Raw genomic sequence first — 18,332 nt, 5'->3', positions numbered from 1 at the left:
AATGGCCATGACAGGAATAAATTACATTTTAAAGTATATTTAAATTGTAATAATATTTCACCGTATTTCACAGTACTGGTTTACTGTATTTTTGGTTAAATAAATGCAGTCTTGATGAGCATAAGAGACTTATTTCAAAAACATAAATATCACTGACCCCAAACCTTTGAATGTTTTTGTGTATATCACTGATCATTGAGGAAATAATCTAGACATACACTTGAAACCACACTCACTTGCGTATGTGTGTTTATAGAAGCGCCGTTCGAACCGGAAGATCAAGAGGAAGAAGTATGAAGATGATTGTGAGGCTCGACTGTCTGATGAAGAAATGAAGGTCATCGTCAAAGCCAAGAAGAGCAATCCCAACGCTCACAAACAGCCTGCAGTTCAACTGTTTGTGGTGAGAACACCGCAGTTAGCAGAGACTCGTTTCTCATGATGTATCCCAGCATTCTCAAGCAGTTCTCTGATCGTGAACATAATAATATGATATGTTTAGCAATTGTAAAGCCAGTTCATCCTTTCGTGTGTGTGATAGATAGATAGATAGATAGATAGATAGATAGATAGATAGATAGATAGATAGATAGATAGATAGATAGATAGATAGATAGATAGATAGATAGATAGATAGATAGATAGATAGATAGATAGATAGATAGATAGATAGATAGAGATGTTGTGTGTTTGAATTATGTATAAAGAAACTTCATGATGAACTTCATGAATCTTAATCTTGGTTTATAGGAGAACCCAAGTGAGGAAGATGCTGCTGTGGTTGATAAAATCATGGCATCTCGTGTGGTGAAAAAAGAGGTAAGAGTTCCACAATCCTCAATCTCTTTTATTTAGTGTGTTTTTTCTTTCTCAAAATGTCCAAAATGTTTTAAGCTTGTCCACTTTCGACCATTTCCAGAGGTAATCGAAAAACGCATTCGACCGGTTTGCTTTCGTAGTGTAAAGGCTCATGTGGTCGAATGCATTCCAACAGCCACAAAAGACCCCCTACTCTCCACCTACTGACTTAATGCGTAAACATTATGGGAAGCACGCTATCCAGACGGGATTTAAACTTTGTCGGCTGGAAACCCAAATTTGTTTTTATGATGAAAAACATTCCTAGCACAATGTTCTCTTACCATTCTTGATTTCTAACACACATTAGAGCAGAAACGAAAGCTGCAGTGTCCCCTGGCGCGTTCATATCTAAATTGCCAGAGCTTATTTTGTCCATTAGATCGAAAGATCTGAAAAAAAAATGCATTTACCCTTAGTGGTCGACCGTTTTTTATATATATCGGCCGATAAGGGGCCATTCACACAACGCGTTTTTCCAATCCAGTGCGCTACTTTTCCATTGTTTTTCTATGTAAACGGTGACGGATGTGTATAACCGTTGTGCCCGTGTCTTGTGTCTTTTGCAGCGTCTCACGCATGACACGCCATTCTAAAAGCGTGGTGCTCTAGTTAAAATCAGCTCAACTTTTAAAAAACGCGACTCAGGACCTTGCATTTTTCCTCATTCCACTGTTCTGCGATCTGTGTAAACAAGCTCTTACCTTGTCTTTGTTTGAAAAAATATGATTCCCAGTGCGCACAAACTTACCAGATTACTTACCAGAGTGCCCTGTTGGTTACAATGTTTACGTTTGTATTCATATTTTTACCAACAATTTCTTTATTTGTGAAAAATACTGTAATACAGAATCAAGTAAGTCTGTTTAATTTGGAGATTTTTTTTTTTTATTCATTTTCAAAGATTTTATTTCAAATTTATTAAATATTCATTTCAATAAATATAAAGTATATATATTATATATCGGCTTTACATCGGCCATCGGTCGACCACTATTTACCCGCTCATAGACCCTCCCCTCGAAAAAATCAGGACAGAAGTGGACAATAGTGACAGATTAAAACACCAGGTGTAAAAGGGTATGGTGTCTCCTTCGTCTACTTCTGATCCGATTGACCAAAACTTATCTTAATACCAGGTGTAAACAGGTCCTTAGTTGAGTATCTGTATTAAACTTAAATTATCTATTTATTCATTTAGCAAATGCTTTTATCCCAAGCAAGTTATCTATGTCACTGAAACATGTTCTGTGCATATTAATTGGACTTTTGTAGATTTCATGACACATTAAGACAGCACTTAGATGCAGGTGCAATATAATCACATTCATTTTCAACTACCTGTAAATGAGCACTGACCACTTTTCATAGGATCACTCGCGATAGATATTAATACCTGGTGTAAATAGGATCTATATGATTTACACAGACATATAGACACATTTTTAATGTGATTTCAGACATTATGTGTGTGTGTGTGGATATGTGTGTGTGTGTGTGTGTGTGTGTGTGTGTGTGTGTGTGTGTGTGTGTGTGTGTGTGTTTGTAATATTATTTTTATTCTTCATTCAACAGGTTTCTCCTGGAGTGATGGTAGAAATTGAAGAGTATTATGTCAAATACAAAAACTAGTAAGTTAATTATGCACTGATTTTGTCAGCTTTTCCAGTTCTCTCTGTTAGCTTTCAAGCTGTAAAAGATAGTTTTTTTCATATTGCTAATAGCCAGGAGCAGCTCAGAGAGCAATTTAGTCATGTGTTGATCACGCATAATTTAGCGCGTGTGTAAGGATCATTCAGTAATTATGTAAACGTGCGTGTGTTCTAGTTCGTATCTTCACTGTGAGTGGGCGACGGAGCAGCAGTTAGAGAAAGACAAGAGGATCCAGCAGAAAATCAAGCGCTTCAAGATCAAACAGGCGCAGAAAGCACACTTCTTTGCTGATGTAAGGATGCCTGTGTTTGTTTGTAACTTCAGCAAACACTCTGTTCTCACTAAAAAATATTTTTTGTATGATGATTTGCAGGTTAAATGCCATGTCATTTAGTCATCTGACAATTATAATCACTGGGGAGACATACAGGATTTATGCGTAATTATTAATGATGTGTATGTGTGTTTGTTTAAGATTGAGGAGGAGCCATTCAATCCTGACTATGTAGAAGTGGACCGAGTTCTCGAGGTCTCATACTGTGAGGACAAGGACACCGGAGAGGTAGCGCTTGCTTTGTAAATTGTATGTGTGTTTGTTCATCTGGGCAGGCATTTGGTGCAAGTCTCAAAGCCTTCTTTTTGTGTGAATGTGTAGCCGGTGGTGTATTATTTGGTGAAATGGTGCTCATTGCCATACGAGGACAGCACATGGGAGCTGAATGAAGACGTGGACCAGAGTAAGATTGAAGAGTTCAAAAAGCTGCAGGCAGCAAAACCACACACCAACAGAGTGGTGAGACCATCTCTCTTTTGCTCTCTCTTATACCATTATTATATTGTGTTATATTATATTAAAATATTTATTTATGCTTGAAGTGCGCTGAGCTAGATAGATGCCTGATTATAACTCTCTTCTCCATTGTTTGATGAATTATTGTATTAATTGTACACAAACTTCTCTTTTGGGAAGCATCTATAATAAGCAACTTTAATTAATATAGAAAGCAGGGCTGTTACAATATCAGATTTTTCACTATACGTTTAACATGGCCAAAAGAATTCACAATAACGCTATATCGTGATATCTATAAAAATCTTGAAAAAATAAATAATGCTATCAGTCAAATAGAAATTAAAAAGAAATGATATTATTTTATAGTATTGTATACAGTCTTAACTAAAGGCTATGTCAATTGGCACTGCATTATAAATATACACTATCCTTAACATACCCAATATGGCTTGAAGAACACAGATAAACCAAAATACTGTCACAATGGTGTGTTAATTCTCTTCATGTTTAATCAGTCAAAATGTCTCTATCTGCGTATTATTCAGCTACAGCAATCACTGGATGTTATTGTCCATATTAGGGATTTTCTGGAACGTCATAAGTTTTATTACTCCTATGAGTCTCACTTGTTGACTTTCTACATGAGGGTGCCCGTCGGCGTCGAGCATGAATGAAACATAAATGACGTGAGAGTTTAGCGCTGCATAATGCTCACAATCACATTGTCCTATTTTGGGTAAAAATAGAAAAAAAATACTGCTCTCTAAAGATATTTGAAGTAAACATGGATTATCGTATACATTTTTATCTGAATGAGCACACTTTCGGACTAAAAGCCCAGAGCGATATACATATAATAAAACACAGAAATGCAACAGCAGTTAGCAGGATAATGGAACCATGTCAGTTTCGCAAAAAGTACCATATTTTGCATGAGGTGTTTTTTCAGGCAATTCAAAAAAGGAATATTTCGCAAAACTGCAATGGAAACTTGTTTTTAAGAAAATTTTCCCGCATTTTCAGGTCACTTGGCATATGTAAAAGTCAGTCATTCTTTAAAGAAGGCGTGGTATGTTTGGACAGAAGACCAGACAGAGTTCTTTATTAAACTCATAAAAGACAAAATAATTATGGGAATACTGGATTCTAAACAACAAAGAAATGCCATAGTTAATCAAGATCCTGAAGCAAATAGGAGGGAGAAACACCTCATGTGCCGCTCCCAAGTATAAGGGGCTTTCCTTGACATTAATGCTTGGATAACGTGTCTGCGTCTCCTTCGTTTAAAAATAATGGCTAGTGCAGTGGCTGGGATAAACATAAACCTACCAACATCCGTTGCCATGATTTTTGGAATAACTTATTGCAAGGCGAATAAACTAATGATTTTTTCTACGGAAATTAATCAACAATGAACTTACTCAAGCTGGACAATGACACTATTTTCTTCTAGATCTGCTGTAGAGCCGAAACAAACTTTGTTGCATTATTTTCCTGTTACCACTGTAAAGCTGCTTTGAAACAATCTGTATTGTAAAAAGCTCTATATAAATAAAGATGACTTGATTTGATAACTGAGGAGGAGGTGGGTGAAGTCTGTGGTATTGTGCTCACTGTTCGACAAGTCCTGCAGACTGGGGTGATTAAAGAGTCATTTTTGCGAAGTCCAAAAATCTTCCACACTGGCGAGCTAACCTCCTTGGAGTGCGAGTAGAGGGTCTCGTCTGTCATATCCGACGACATGCTTTTACGCGGCAGTACCAGCTGCGCGCTGTGACTGCTTGTGTTTTATGAAAGGTCGCAATCAGCGTTAAGGTGCAATACCGACACCTACTATTCATTGGAATGTCAACCAGCTACTGGTGCTGGATAATTTACATCACATTATCATATGTGTACTATTCATTTTAGCCTAATTAGCACGATAACGATATTTGATTTTTTTTAATATCACGGTTATCGTCAATACCAGTATATCGTGACACCAAAAATAGAAAGGAGATGTGTTTGGGCTGAAAAGAACAATAGTGTCTGTATTTAAATATGCATGGTGAATTAGTGTACCAAAGCAGATGGCGCCTTGTTAAAGTGCATCACTGGTGGATAGTGAGTAATTTTTGGTGCTAAAATGCTGTTTACTGAATTTTCCTTGCTGTCTTTATCTAAGGAGCGTCCTCCAGCGAGTCACTGGAAGAAGCGGGAGCAATCGCGAGAGTATTGTAATGGAAACTGTCTCAGGGATTATCAGCTGGAGGGGGTTAACTGGCTTCTCTTCAACTGGTACAACAGGTAAGTAAAGCTCAGCCCTGGCACACAGATCTTTCTTCTTTAACTTTCCTCATATATGTCATTAAAACTACTGAGTGGAACTTCAGCATATGGTGTACTTTTCATTTGTAGACGTGTGTTTAGATTAGATAACTGAATGGCAGATAGGCAGGATAGCTGTGTTGTGGAAGTCTAGCCTCCCATTCAGACTTTGGACAGCATTTAGACCATCAATGGCAATGATAAATGAATTAAATGACTTAAAATTGCTTTTGTACAACAGCTACTTACAAACCTAATTTGAAAGCCATTTAAGAGTTACTCAAAGATATTATCAGCCTTTTCTGTTTTTAGTCCTTGTTTTTGACATGCTGAACAATGCTTGTTGTTTGTGTGTGTGTGTGTGCCATAGCACACCATTTCTACTGGACCTCTATCAAGAAGGTCTAATGTTGTGCTTTCTGCAGTTTATTTTCATTTTATTTATTAAATTTTTTTAAATTTTCTAATGAATTTGACACATAGTCTTGTTAGCCTAGTATATTGTGTGTGGGAATATTAAAAAAGCAAAAATGTAATACAAAACTGTCTCAATTTTCAGGCGTAACTGTATTCTGGCGGATGAGATGGGTCTGGGAAAGACCATCCAGTCTATCACGTTTCTGGAAGAGATCTATCGCACAGGGATAAAGACGCCGTTCCTCATCATCGCCCCTCTCTCTACCATCACTAACTGGGAGAGAGAGTTCAGAACCTGGACGCACCTCAATGTCATAGTGTACCATGGCAGTGTGGTCAGCAGACAGATGCTGCAGCAGTATGAGATGTATTTCAGAGACGCGCAGGTGAGATTTCACACACACGCACATGCGCGCACACACACACACACACACACACACACACACACACACACACACACACACACGCACACACACACACACACATACACATACACACAAGGCCAGCTCCACATTGATCTAGACCTCTTAACTGTAATTCAAGGCTTTTGAATTGGTTATCTTGTAGTATCATGTTTTGTAAAAGAGAAAGATAGAGGTGGAAAAAGCAAGCCACAACTCAATTATGGTTATTTTATTCCTTTTCAAACTAAATTTAATTGTATCTCTGAGAATGTCCATGTATAGTTATGCTTGATATAAAAAAAGTAAATGTAAATGTTAGAAATGTGTCAGCTGGTAGAAATTTTAAAACACAACCACATGGTTAATATTATATTATGCAGTTTTGTTAATTTTCCTGCAAAAATAACTGTATCATGATATGTACTGTTTCTATGATATAAAAATACCCAAACCCTGATATATGATTTTGGCCATATCACTTACCCCTAATAATTGTTTAATGGCATACCATACAAAACCTCAGGGAGCACAAAAAACAACTGTGGCAAATGTTTACAGGCACTTATTATCTCTCCCATGCTCCCTTTTGCGCTCTCTCTCTCTCTTTCTCTCTCTTTCTCTCTCTCTCTCTCTCTCTCTCTCTCTCTCTCTCTCTCTCTCTCTCTCTCTCTCTCCAACAGGGTCGTGTGATAAGAGGTGCATACCGGTTTCAGGCAGTCATTACAACATTTGAGATGATTTTGGGAGGCTGTCCAGAGCTTAATGCAATAGACTGGCGCTGTGTCATCATTGATGAAGCCCATCGGCTCAAAAATAAGAACTGCAAGCTACTGGAGGGCTTCAAACTTATGAGTCTGGTACAAATGAGACAATATTACACCCATATTTACACCTTATGACAGATGTCATTTCCCCCCAATTTTTAACTTGATATCTGTTGACCTCTTGTCCCGTAGGAGCATAAGGTGTTGTTGACGGGCACTCCCCTACAAAACACGGTAGAAGAACTCTTTAGTCTGCTGCACTTCCTGGAGCCGACCCGCTTCCCTTCTGAAAACACCTTCATGCAGGAATTTGGAGACCTGAAGACTGAGGAGCAGGTGCTGCATTTGTACATACTTTATATATTACTGTGTATGAATTAATATGTATGTTCTGTATATATTAACTCTGCTCCATTTGTATATGCGTGTGCATGTAGGTCCAGAAACTCCAGGCCATCCTGAAACCGATGATGCTGCGTCGTCTTAAGGAAGACGTGGAGAAGAAATTAGCCCCTAAAGAGGAGACCATCATCGAAGTGGAGCTCACCAACATCCAGAAGAAATACTACCGCGCCATACTAGAGAAGAACTTCTCGTTCCTTGCTAAAGGAGCTGGCCAAGCCAATGTCCCAAACCTGCTCAACACCATGATGGAACTGCGGAAATGCTGCAACCATCCCTACCTCATCAAAGGTACGACCACACAGAACCATACTGCTGTCAAAACCAACACACCTTCAATAGGCAAGGTTCTAAGAAGTCTCTCGCTCTCTCTTTTGCTTCCAGGGGCTGAGGAGAAGATCTTGGAGGACTTCAAGGTGTACAGCCCCACAGCAGTAGATTTCCACCTGCAGGCTATGATTCAGTCGGCAGGTAAACTCGTTCTCATTGACAAGCTGCTCCCCAAGATGAAGGCCGGTGGACACAAAGTACTCATCTTCTCTCAGATGGTGCGCTGCCTGGACATCCTGGAAGACTACCTCATCCAGAGAAGGTGGGAATCAAAAACAAGAGAGTTTACATAATCATAAAGCACAAAAAATGTATGGTACGTGTATTTCATTGCTGTGGCTCTCGTTGTGTTCACACAAACTTCATGGGGTTTAACTGCATTTTGTGATGTTCTACCCTACTGAATTTGTTTTAGATGCTGACAGGGTTATATATGCAGGTTTAACAAGTGGCCTAATCTGCTTTTTTGGCAGGAGTTCAATGCCACAGTTTGCTTACCCCAGTTCGAGTTGTGTTCACGTGTTCCTTATCTCTCTAGGCCTGTATACAGAGCTCTTTGCTGTTGAACCCCTTAGCACCACCGGTATTACGTGACAGTTCAATGCAGTGGCTAGGATTAGTTTATTTCCTAAGGAAAAATTCTCATTAATTTTTCCTCTTGCCTCAGCTTGTCTTTGACAGTCTAACAGTGTGTACAGTGTACCATTTGTGAACAAAGTGTTGTGTATGTTGGCCAATGCAGCTAGGGTGCAGCAGGACACAGACACTCCAGGGACCCCACATCAGGCACACAGTCCCAGAGGCACAGCTCTGCCCAAAGTGGGTCAGAGAAAGCAGGAAGATACAGGGAAAAATAGGAGATTGTTACTGTTAATAAAAAGAGAGGAAGAGATCAAGGACATGAGTGGAAAGAATGAAAGAAAGAGTCACTGAAAGGATGACTAGGGATAGGAAAGAGGTTTACGAGTGAGCTAGGGACGTACTGATGCCACATTGTTATTGGATAAACATTATGTCAGAGATGCTGGCGATATAGCTTAACTTGTATTGAACCTGGAATATTCTGTTAACAAATTCAGTTCCTTATGTAAAGACAAAAAAATATATGCAAGTTGTTTTGGATGACACCTGAAATATAGAGGATCATGTGAATGTGTTGATACATATATTTATAGTTGTAAATATAGTATATTATATAGTATATTTATATTGTAAATATAAATATTTATAGTTGTAAATTATAGTAAATATAGTTTTTTTTTATAAATTAATATTTTTATTCAGTGATCTTTTATTCAGTGAAACATATCACGGTTTTCACAAAAACATTAAGCAGCGCAAATGTTTTTAACATTGATAATAATAACAAAATTATTCTTGAGCAGAAGAAGAATCATATGACACTGAAGACTGCTGAAAATTCAACTTTGCCATCACAGGAATAAATTACATTTTAAAACACAAAACAGTTATTTTATATTGTAATAATGTTTCACAATACTACTGCTTCTACTATATTTTTCAGCCTTGGTAAGCATAAGATTTCAGAAACATTAAAAAACTCTTACCAACCTCAAACTTTTGAATGCTGGTGTATGATTTTTGTGCACCTACTGTGTGGAAGTGCTCAATAAAGTACATTGATCTGTAATTTCTAAGTCAAACTGACCTTTTTCAGATACCTCTATGAGCGGATAGACGGGCGTGTACGTGGGAACCTCCGTCAAGCAGCAATTGACCGCTTCAGTAAGCCGGACTCCGATCGATTCGTCTTCCTGCTGTGTACACGAGCAGGTGGGCTCGGTATTAACCTCACAGCTGCTGACACCTGTATCATCTTTGACTCTGACTGGAACCCACAGAACGACCTGCAGGTACATACACACACACACACACACACTTAAAAATAAAAAAAGCATCATAGATGTTCCTGTTGGCTCAACTTTCTTTTTTTTCCCTTGTTTGCTCCACAGGCTCAGGCTCGCTGCCACCGGATTGGTCAGAATAAAGCTGTTAAAGTATATCGACTTATCACACGCAACTCTTATGAGCGAGAGATGTTTGATAGAGCCAGTCTGAAGCTGGGATTGGATAAAGCGGTGCTTCAGAGCATGAGTGGACGGGACAACAGTCTAGGAGGAGGAGGGGTAAGTCATCAAATGTCAACCGATGTGGTTTTCTACATAGAGATTTGCATGATGGATGCTGTGGCCCAGTGGTATTCAAATGGCTTGGTTCTATCCGGACCACGGGACGTAATTGCGACATTTTACTGTTTCTACTGATTAAGTGAGCAGCACTTCAAAACAACGGAACAGTTCACACTAAAAGTGTTTAGGGCTGTTTATGGTAATGATCTTTTGCCGCTACAACTAATATTTTTGTCTAGAGCCAAACGTGATTCATTCAAGCCCTTTCCGTTCATTCAAGTGCCACAAGAGCAGCAAAAACAATTATTTTTATCTGTCATTTAATTAAACCAGGTTTGTGACAAGTTAAGTTAACAAGTTATTTTTTTCATACATTTATCATTATTAAGAGCATTTCATAATATAAAATATACATTATAATTTGGAAAGTTATTTAGAAATGGCAAGGGAAGACAGAAAACTTTGAAATTACAAGTTAACTTTTTGTCCTCATGATGAGAGTTTTGATTAGTAGATTATGTACATTGTTTATTTTTGGTAGTTTATTACTTGGAGCAAAATGATCATTACTTTTCTTAAGAGGTAAACCCTGCACCCCTAGTGTGTTTTCTCAGTCCAAAGGCCTTCTTTGTGCCATACACAAAGGTGTCTAAATGTAAAAAGAAAAAATAATAATAGCCTAATAAAACATCTGATCTAACGTTTTTATATTCATACCCACTTGGGAGAAATATTTACATTTTTTGGTAAATATTGGTAACATTTGGTAGGCATCACTGCTTTGGCTCGGGGCCCAAGATTCTCATCTTTGATTACTATTTTGATTGTTTAGAATTGTTTCTTGAAAAAGTACCATGGCCTCCCCAATGGAAATGTGTAACTGTTCCAAAACAGTGTCGTCCGGACATCCGCTGGGAAGGAAATATAGAGGAACTTTAATTGAATACCCCTGCTGAAGACAATTCTAGTCAGTTTTTTTGTACTAGTCAAATATATATTGTATTGGCCTCATTCTCTTTCCTTCTTCATCTTTATAGCAGATGCAGCAGCAGCTCTCTAAGAAGGAAATTGAGGACCTTCTACGGCGTGGAGCTTACGGTGCCATCATGGATGAGGAAGATGAGGGGGCTAAATTTTGTGAAGAGGACATTGACCAAATCCTGCAACGCAGAACCAAGACCATAACTATTGAATCTGAGGGCCGGGGCTCCACCTTTGCCAAGGTCAACTTTCTTCTTTTGTCTTTTATTTATTATATGTTTAAAAGTATTGATCATATTTTTTTTCGTACATTTCCTCTTATAAAAGCAATTTTCAGTTGTTAAGGCTGCACATATTTAACTAAAAAGGACATCTGAAAATGAAGAAATTCAGACAAATATTAGTGCAATTTTACCTTTGTTCTATAAAATATTTTTTTTATTAACCTGTTAAGCTGCAACGCCACTTTTGAAAAATCCCCAGAAATGACATACCCAAACTAAAACAGATACAGTTCATGAACCCTTTGTACTAAAAGCACAAGTATGATCTCGTTTGAAAGCTGACACCTGGCAGTTTATTGTAAATGTAGAATTAATTATTGTCGTAATGACAAAAAATGTTATAAATAGCTTCAAAGTTTTGTAAAGTTATTAGAAATTATTTTTTATGAAACATCCTCATGAAAATAAAATTGAAATTGGCACTGGAGCAATCTAGAAATGCACTACAGCTAAAGCCACATGTCTAAACATTTTGTTTAAAATCTGAAGATAATAAGCCCAAAACTCTGTATTTAGTTAAATGTTTTTCAAGACCATGTCATGTGACTAACAGTTAGGGCTAGCTAGCATGTTAGCTTAGCACACCATCAATACACGACAATATATGAGATTAAAACCATATTTATGCTCAAAACGTACTTTATAACTCAAGCCGAATGTTTTAAATAATCTTCTGTGATCTAATTTAGCTTCAGATAAAAAAATCAGACAGAAAATATATTATTTGATAGTATTATGCACAATGATGAAGTCTATATAGATTAGCATTACATTATAAATATAATCTATTATTATAAAAATACCTGGCATGGCTTGAAGAACACAGGCAAATCAGATATCATTGCAATCATGTTTATTGTCTTCAAAACATCTTTTATCTGCATGATTACAGCCAATCTCTGTTAGCTGTGTGTGTGTTCGAGGCTTCCTGGAATGTCACATGATCATGGCTCTTCTTCATGTGCCATATATGGACTATATTACTGTGCATATAGCGCCCTCAGGCTATTGGTATGAATTGAAAACACTGTGAATTAGAATACCAAACGCTCATAAAGATTACATTGACGCATTTGGGTATAAATTCAATAAATATTATTCCTGTCTATAGAAATATGATGTGAATCTAAAAGAATCTATCAATATTTCTCCAAATCTGCACATTTTTGAGCTAAAGCCCTGAGGGACGTTGTTTTGTGTATCGCTGTCATGACGACAGCACAGAGTTTTTTATGAATGGGAGCGGCTGACGCGCATAATTCATATTAAAGGTATCGACTCATTTTTTCATTTCATAACTCCTGACACAAATTAAGACATAACTGTCACTATGAGTTTCTCAGAATACAATAGTGGTCAAATACTGAAACTTGAGTCTTATATCTTTTTAATGATGTATAGTTTGTCAAGGTATAACATTAAATCTGATAGTAATTTTGAATTAAATAAATAAAAAACGCTTCAGTGCGCCGACGCACTGGTGAAGCTTAACAGGTTAAATACTCTATTTTTATTTTAAGTTACAGCACAATAGTATTATTACAGTAATATGTATTATTTTGTTTAATATTTTTATTTAATAATACCATAAAACCATAAAAACTATGATTATGTTATATTGAATAGGTCAATAAAAGTATTCAGAGTAATTTTTTTTTATGTTTTATTTTCTATGCAGATGCACTCCAATCACCCCAAAAGACCAGATTCATTCTAGAATTATAATTTGTATAAAAAGTAATTTCACATTTTTTTCATATCACAGTATTTATCACATTATCATTTTTATTAATTTTTTTACTCAATATTGTGCAGCCTTAATTCTTGTGTGCATACAGTATGTGCTTATACCTTCCATATCTGCTTTTTTCAACTGCAAGGGTGATTTTAGAGACATTGTTTAACATAATGTTTTCTGTGCCCACAGGCCAGTTTTGTAGCTTCAGGGAACAGAACAGACATCTCTCTAGATGACCCCAACTTCTGGGACAAGTGGGCCAAGAAAGCAGAGATTGACATGGATACTGTCAATGGCAGAGTAAGTTATACACAAACTCTTCCATATGAATTCAAAGTTCCACAGTAGAGTAGAGGAGCCCACATCCACCAGGCTGATCAGGTCAAAGTGTATATGTATGCAAATTCTCTCCAGTGCCAGAATTACTTTGAAAATGGTTTGCCTTGACATCTGTGTTAATAAAAACAAGGAATCAAGTAATGGAAAGCTATTTTGGTGTTTAATGTATTGTACTTTGTGAAATAACTCAATCATTGTTTTCTGTGGGCTCTTTTGTGTTTTAGTTGTAAGTGCTGTACTTAAGAGTGCATAATGATTTGGCGGTTGACGTTATTTAAATGCATAGCGCTGCTCTTTGCAAAGGTGGATCAGTGGTTCTGTTTTCACTTGTGTCTTTTGATGTGGTTTTGCTACAGAACAGTCTGGTGATCGACACCCCTCGGGTCAGGAAACAGACCCGGCCGTTCAGCGCCACTAAGGACGAGCTAGCCGAGCTCTCTGAAGGGGAGAGCAGCGGAGATGACAAACCCAAACTCCGCCGGCCACATGACCGCCTCAACAGCTATGGCCGCACAGAGTGCTTCAGGGTGGAGAAAAATCTGTTGGTTTATGGGTGAGTGATGGCTGGTGGTCTGCTGATATGGGTTTTGGTGATTGTGTATGGCAGTACAATAACTACACTGCTGTTCAAAAGTTTGGGGTCTGTAAGATTTTTCTTACAGAACGAAGTCTCATATGCTCTCCGAGGCTGCATTTATTTAATAAAAAATACAGTAAAAACAGTAATATTGTGAAATATTATTATAAATTAAAAACAAATGTTTTCTATTTTAATATATTTTAAAATTGAATTTGTTTCTATGGTCATAGGTGGGGCCGCTGGAAGGACATTCTGACTCACGGCCGCTTTAAGCGACAGCTGACTGAGCGTGACGTGGAGTGTATATGCAGGGCGCTCCTGGCGTACTGCCTCGTTCATTACCGTGGAGACGACAAAATCAAGAGCTTCATGTGGGATCTGATCGCTCCCACGGAGGACGGCAGGACCAAGGAACTTCAGAACCATTTGGGTATGAGGACTGAAGCTGTGTTATGAATTCAATTCTCTTTTGCATTTTGATCAGGTCAGGAGAATAATGATTCTCTCATCATTTAGAGTTTTAAATGTGACTTGCGCAGGTTTATCGACTCCAGTACCGCGAGGCAGAAAAGGAAAGAAGATGAAGATTCAGTCCAGCTCATTTGACATCCAGAAGGCAGAGTGGATCCGAAAACACAACCCAGAACACATGTTGTCTGATGATGGGTACAAGAAACACCTGAAACACCACTGCAACAAGTGAGTATTGCACAATCTTCAGTGTCACATGATCCTTCAGATATGATTCTAATAAGCTGATTTGGTGCTCATGAAATGAACGTTCCTATTATTACCAGTGACAAACACTGCCTCATTTTTTGGTGATAAATATTTTTCAGGATTCTCTGATAATTTCAAAAGAAGAGCATTTGTCTAATTTCAGTTTAATGCATCCTTGCTGAAAAAAACAGTACTGTAAATGCACTTCTTTGCACAATCTGATGTAATATTCACTGCCATATGGCTGGCAGTGTTAATGGGCACTAACACATACTGCATTGTGCAATGACAAAGCAACCAGAAGTCATTCGTTTTCAATGAAAGTTGAGAAAAAAATGAGCAGTGATGTTCATGATGATAGCACTTCATACCAAAGGCATGAAGACACTGAAGCTCACAGATCCATCATCTGTGACATACTGTAGTCAAGTGTTGGCAAGACAGAAGGAGAATTAATATCACTGTGAGTGATTTCAGTGTTCTATATGGTTAATTTCTGCTCACTTACAGGCATTTCGAATTTAAATAGATGATGCATGAAAAACCATATCAGAAATTGCATTTTGAATGAGTTTGTTTTCATGCATTCATAATCATCCATCTTGTCTATATCATGATTTATGACATAGACAAGATGACTGCTGCAAATTATATTCAAGAACATGTTTAGCAGCAAGATCACTGATTCCTGATTTATTTTTTGCCATCAGTACATTCCATTTATGATAACATTTTTAAAAGTTATGGCCTTTTTGCCGCCAACCAATAACGTTAGGCTATCTAGCATATACAGTAGTGCCCACTTTCAACCACACAGTAACTTGTCTCCTTGTGAAAGCCTGATTAGATGGAAATCTGCTGCTCTGGAGGAAGTGTGTGATGCAGTGATAAAAGGGGACCTCCCATTTAAGCACACACTGACTGGCCCACTCTCACACACTGGTTCAGGGGTTTTTCACCTAGGGAGTGGGAGATAAGAGGTCATTTTCAGGACACAGTTCTTACTGCTTAAGTTGTTAAACTCATGATCGAAACTGGTGGTAAATCTGGCTGGCTGTGCTAAGTTAACACTTTTTGTTGCTTGTACAGTAAATTCATGCACTAGAAAGCAGAGGATGTACATCATGTACACTGTACATCATGTCATGTTATAAATAGGCTGTACAATTTGTGCTTTGATAATTGGACTGTTCTGGACCAGGATGTGTGTGTGGAGGGAGTTTATTACTGTAAGGCTGGTTTTGCATCCAGGGCTTTCTGCCATTGGAGAAAGTTCCCCATTGTTAAGTTCGCTGTCCTGTTTAACACACACACACACACAGTGTGGTGACCTGGGACACAGCTGTCAGCTTTGCATGCGTCTGCAGTTTCCCTTGGGCCTGGAATGCCACTAATGTTAGGGTGAAAGTGTGAGTTTTAGAATGAGAGAGGATGAATTATATCTCATTTCAGTGATTACGTGGACACATATGAATAAGCTTGAATGTAAAGTTCTAAAAACCTAAGTCAAGCTGAAAAACTAAGTCATGCTGAGTAATCCACATGAAAGAACGGTTTTTGAACATTTACATTGCCAACATTCACTGTCATTGTCATTCATGTCCTCTGAAAAACAGCAACTTGCATTAAACAGGAATGACTTCTGGTCACTTTGTGTCTGAAAAACACTCATGAACACCAGCCATGGCAGTGCATGTTACACCAGTATGTACACATAAGCACATTTACACTACAGTTCAAAAGTTTGGGATGTGTAAGATTTTTTAATGTTTATGAAACCTAGGATTTAACCTTAATGTTCAGATAACATTAATGTTTCATATTTACTCAGCGGTACACTTGAGCTAGTGCTGCGCTATCCTATGGTACGTCAATCCTATGCGATTATATGACGCAAAATGCTGCGATTTTATTAAATAAATAAATGCATGTGTGGACATGACAACCCATTCTCTCTGAGAGCTGTTTGCCCATTTTCTACACCGCTAATAAGAACAGGTGAAGATGGATGCCGAGCAGACGGACACTGAACTGGTGGCCAGAAAAAAATCTACCTCTGTTATATGGCGATATTTTGGCTATAGGATAACCGACACTGAGCAGAGAGAGCAGGGCTGCCAACTCTCACTCATTCAGCGTGAGACTCACGCAATTGACAGTTGTATGCATAAGAGAACACTGTATTTACTGGTGAACGTGTTGTGGGTTTCTGTGTGCGTGTGCACTTTGACCTCAATCTCTCTGTGTCTGTGTCTTTGTCTGGAAGGGTGCTGTTGAGGGTCAGAATGCTGTACTATCTGAAACAAGAGGTGATTGGAGCACAGTGCCAAAAAGTGCTGGATGGGATAGATGCCAGGTAAACATTGCCATGGACCCTCTTACCTTATTACTTCACTGGTCTGGGAAATAAACAGGAGTGTGTTCTGCATTTGTAGTACCAATAGTGGTAAAGTAGCAGTACCAGTAGTTTATTTTTTGAGAGGGAGTAGAAAAGTGTAAGAAATTCAAATGTTATTAGTCTTTTAATTGTTTTTTTTTACATGCTGGTAATTTGTATTTCATTTTGAACCATATAAAATGGATCAAAATCTAAAAATGTACAAGGTTTCAGAAGACTTTTACTTGTGCATCCCTTTAGATTTTAGGATTATAAATACCGGTACTGTAGGTGCTCCTTGAACTACTCCAGTATTAGTCAGTTTAAGCCAGTTTGGTCAGTAAGATAAACAATAAAGCGCCATCTGCTGTTCTGCTGAGGAAACTTCAGGAATGTTAGCATGTAATATCAATACCAGCATTTAAAGGAACAGTTCACCAAAAATGAAAACTGTGTCATCATTTACGTACAGAATGCTCTTTTAACTATTCAGGACTGGAGCTGTTGAACTGCAACAAAGGCACCATAGTACCATAAAACATTTTTCACAAAATATGTATAAAAGCTACAGAGGTGTCAAAAGTATTCACATTCATTACTCAGGTAGAAGTATAGATACTAGGGTTTAAAAAGACTTCTGTAGAAGTTGAAGTATCAACTCAAGCTTTTTACTCAAGTAAAAGTATAAAAAATAATTATTTCAAAACTACTTAAAGTATAAAAGTAAAAGTAATGTAAGGAAAAAAAATCTCTCTCTCTCTCTCTCTCTCTCTCTCTCTCTCTCTCTCTCTCTCTCTCTCTCTCTCTCTCTCTCATCAATATTTGATGTGCCTCGATTTCTCGGGAGTCAGGTCTAAACCGTTTGTGTAATTGGCCAATTTTTTTATTTTTATTTTTTACGACGACAAGCCGAAATTAAATAGGAGTAACGAGGCTATTTTTAAAATGTAAGGAGTAGAAAGTACAGATAATTGCGTCAAAATGTAAGGAGTAGAAGTAAAAAGTCGTCTGAAAAATAATTACTACAGTAAAGTATAGATACCCCAAATTTCTACTTAAGTAAGGTAACGAAGTATTTGTACTTCGTTACTTGACACCTCTGAAAAGCTATGAAAAGGGAAGATTTTCTGTGAATGACAATATTAGACTTATATTTTGGTCTTTTCCAAAATAGAAAAATGAAATAAACAGCTGTAGACTAAAACATATAGCAAAACTACTGGTTGAATATG

At 37.7% G+C, this 18,332-nt stretch overlaps 1 protein-coding gene across 11 annotated transcripts in view; it reads left to right on the top strand.

The window, feature by feature from the left end:
- chd9 (chromodomain helicase DNA binding protein 9) overlaps window positions 1–18,332 on the top strand; it is a 79,472-nt gene that overhangs the window by 48,548 nt on the left and 12,592 nt on the right. For all 11 annotated transcript variants that reach the window (XM_081358979.1, XM_081358982.1, XM_081358981.1 and 8 more), the window contains 20 exons: window positions 257–403; window positions 751–819; window positions 2,434–2,489; window positions 2,686–2,803; window positions 2,987–3,073; window positions 3,167–3,304; window positions 5,472–5,593; window positions 6,174–6,417; window positions 7,116–7,292; window positions 7,392–7,535; window positions 7,637–7,892; window positions 7,986–8,193; window positions 9,610–9,805; window positions 9,905–10,078; window positions 11,119–11,304; window positions 13,274–13,384; window positions 13,780–13,976; window positions 14,234–14,433; window positions 14,543–14,702; window positions 16,990–17,079. In XM_081358979.1, coding sequence (XP_081215105.1) covers window positions 257–403; window positions 751–819; window positions 2,434–2,489; window positions 2,686–2,803; window positions 2,987–3,073; window positions 3,167–3,304; window positions 5,472–5,593; window positions 6,174–6,417; window positions 7,116–7,292; window positions 7,392–7,535; window positions 7,637–7,892; window positions 7,986–8,193; window positions 9,610–9,805; window positions 9,905–10,078; window positions 11,119–11,304; window positions 13,274–13,384; window positions 13,780–13,976; window positions 14,234–14,433; window positions 14,543–14,702; window positions 16,990–17,079 — 3,080 coding nt within the window. The remainder of the gene's footprint in view (window positions 1–256; window positions 404–750; window positions 820–2,433; window positions 2,490–2,685; window positions 2,804–2,986; window positions 3,074–3,166; window positions 3,305–5,471; window positions 5,594–6,173; window positions 6,418–7,115; window positions 7,293–7,391; window positions 7,536–7,636; window positions 7,893–7,985; window positions 8,194–9,609; window positions 9,806–9,904; window positions 10,079–11,118; window positions 11,305–13,273; window positions 13,385–13,779; window positions 13,977–14,233; window positions 14,434–14,542; window positions 14,703–16,989; window positions 17,080–18,332) is intronic.

Source organism: Scardinius erythrophthalmus (genome assembly GCF_964197995.2).
Source record: "Scardinius erythrophthalmus genome assembly, chromosome: 2".
Classification (NCBI taxonomy): Eukaryota; Metazoa; Chordata; class Actinopteri; order Cypriniformes; family Leuciscidae; genus Scardinius; species Scardinius erythrophthalmus.
Note: the sequence above shows the minus strand (reverse complement) of the source record. Positions and strands in the feature narration are given on the sequence as shown.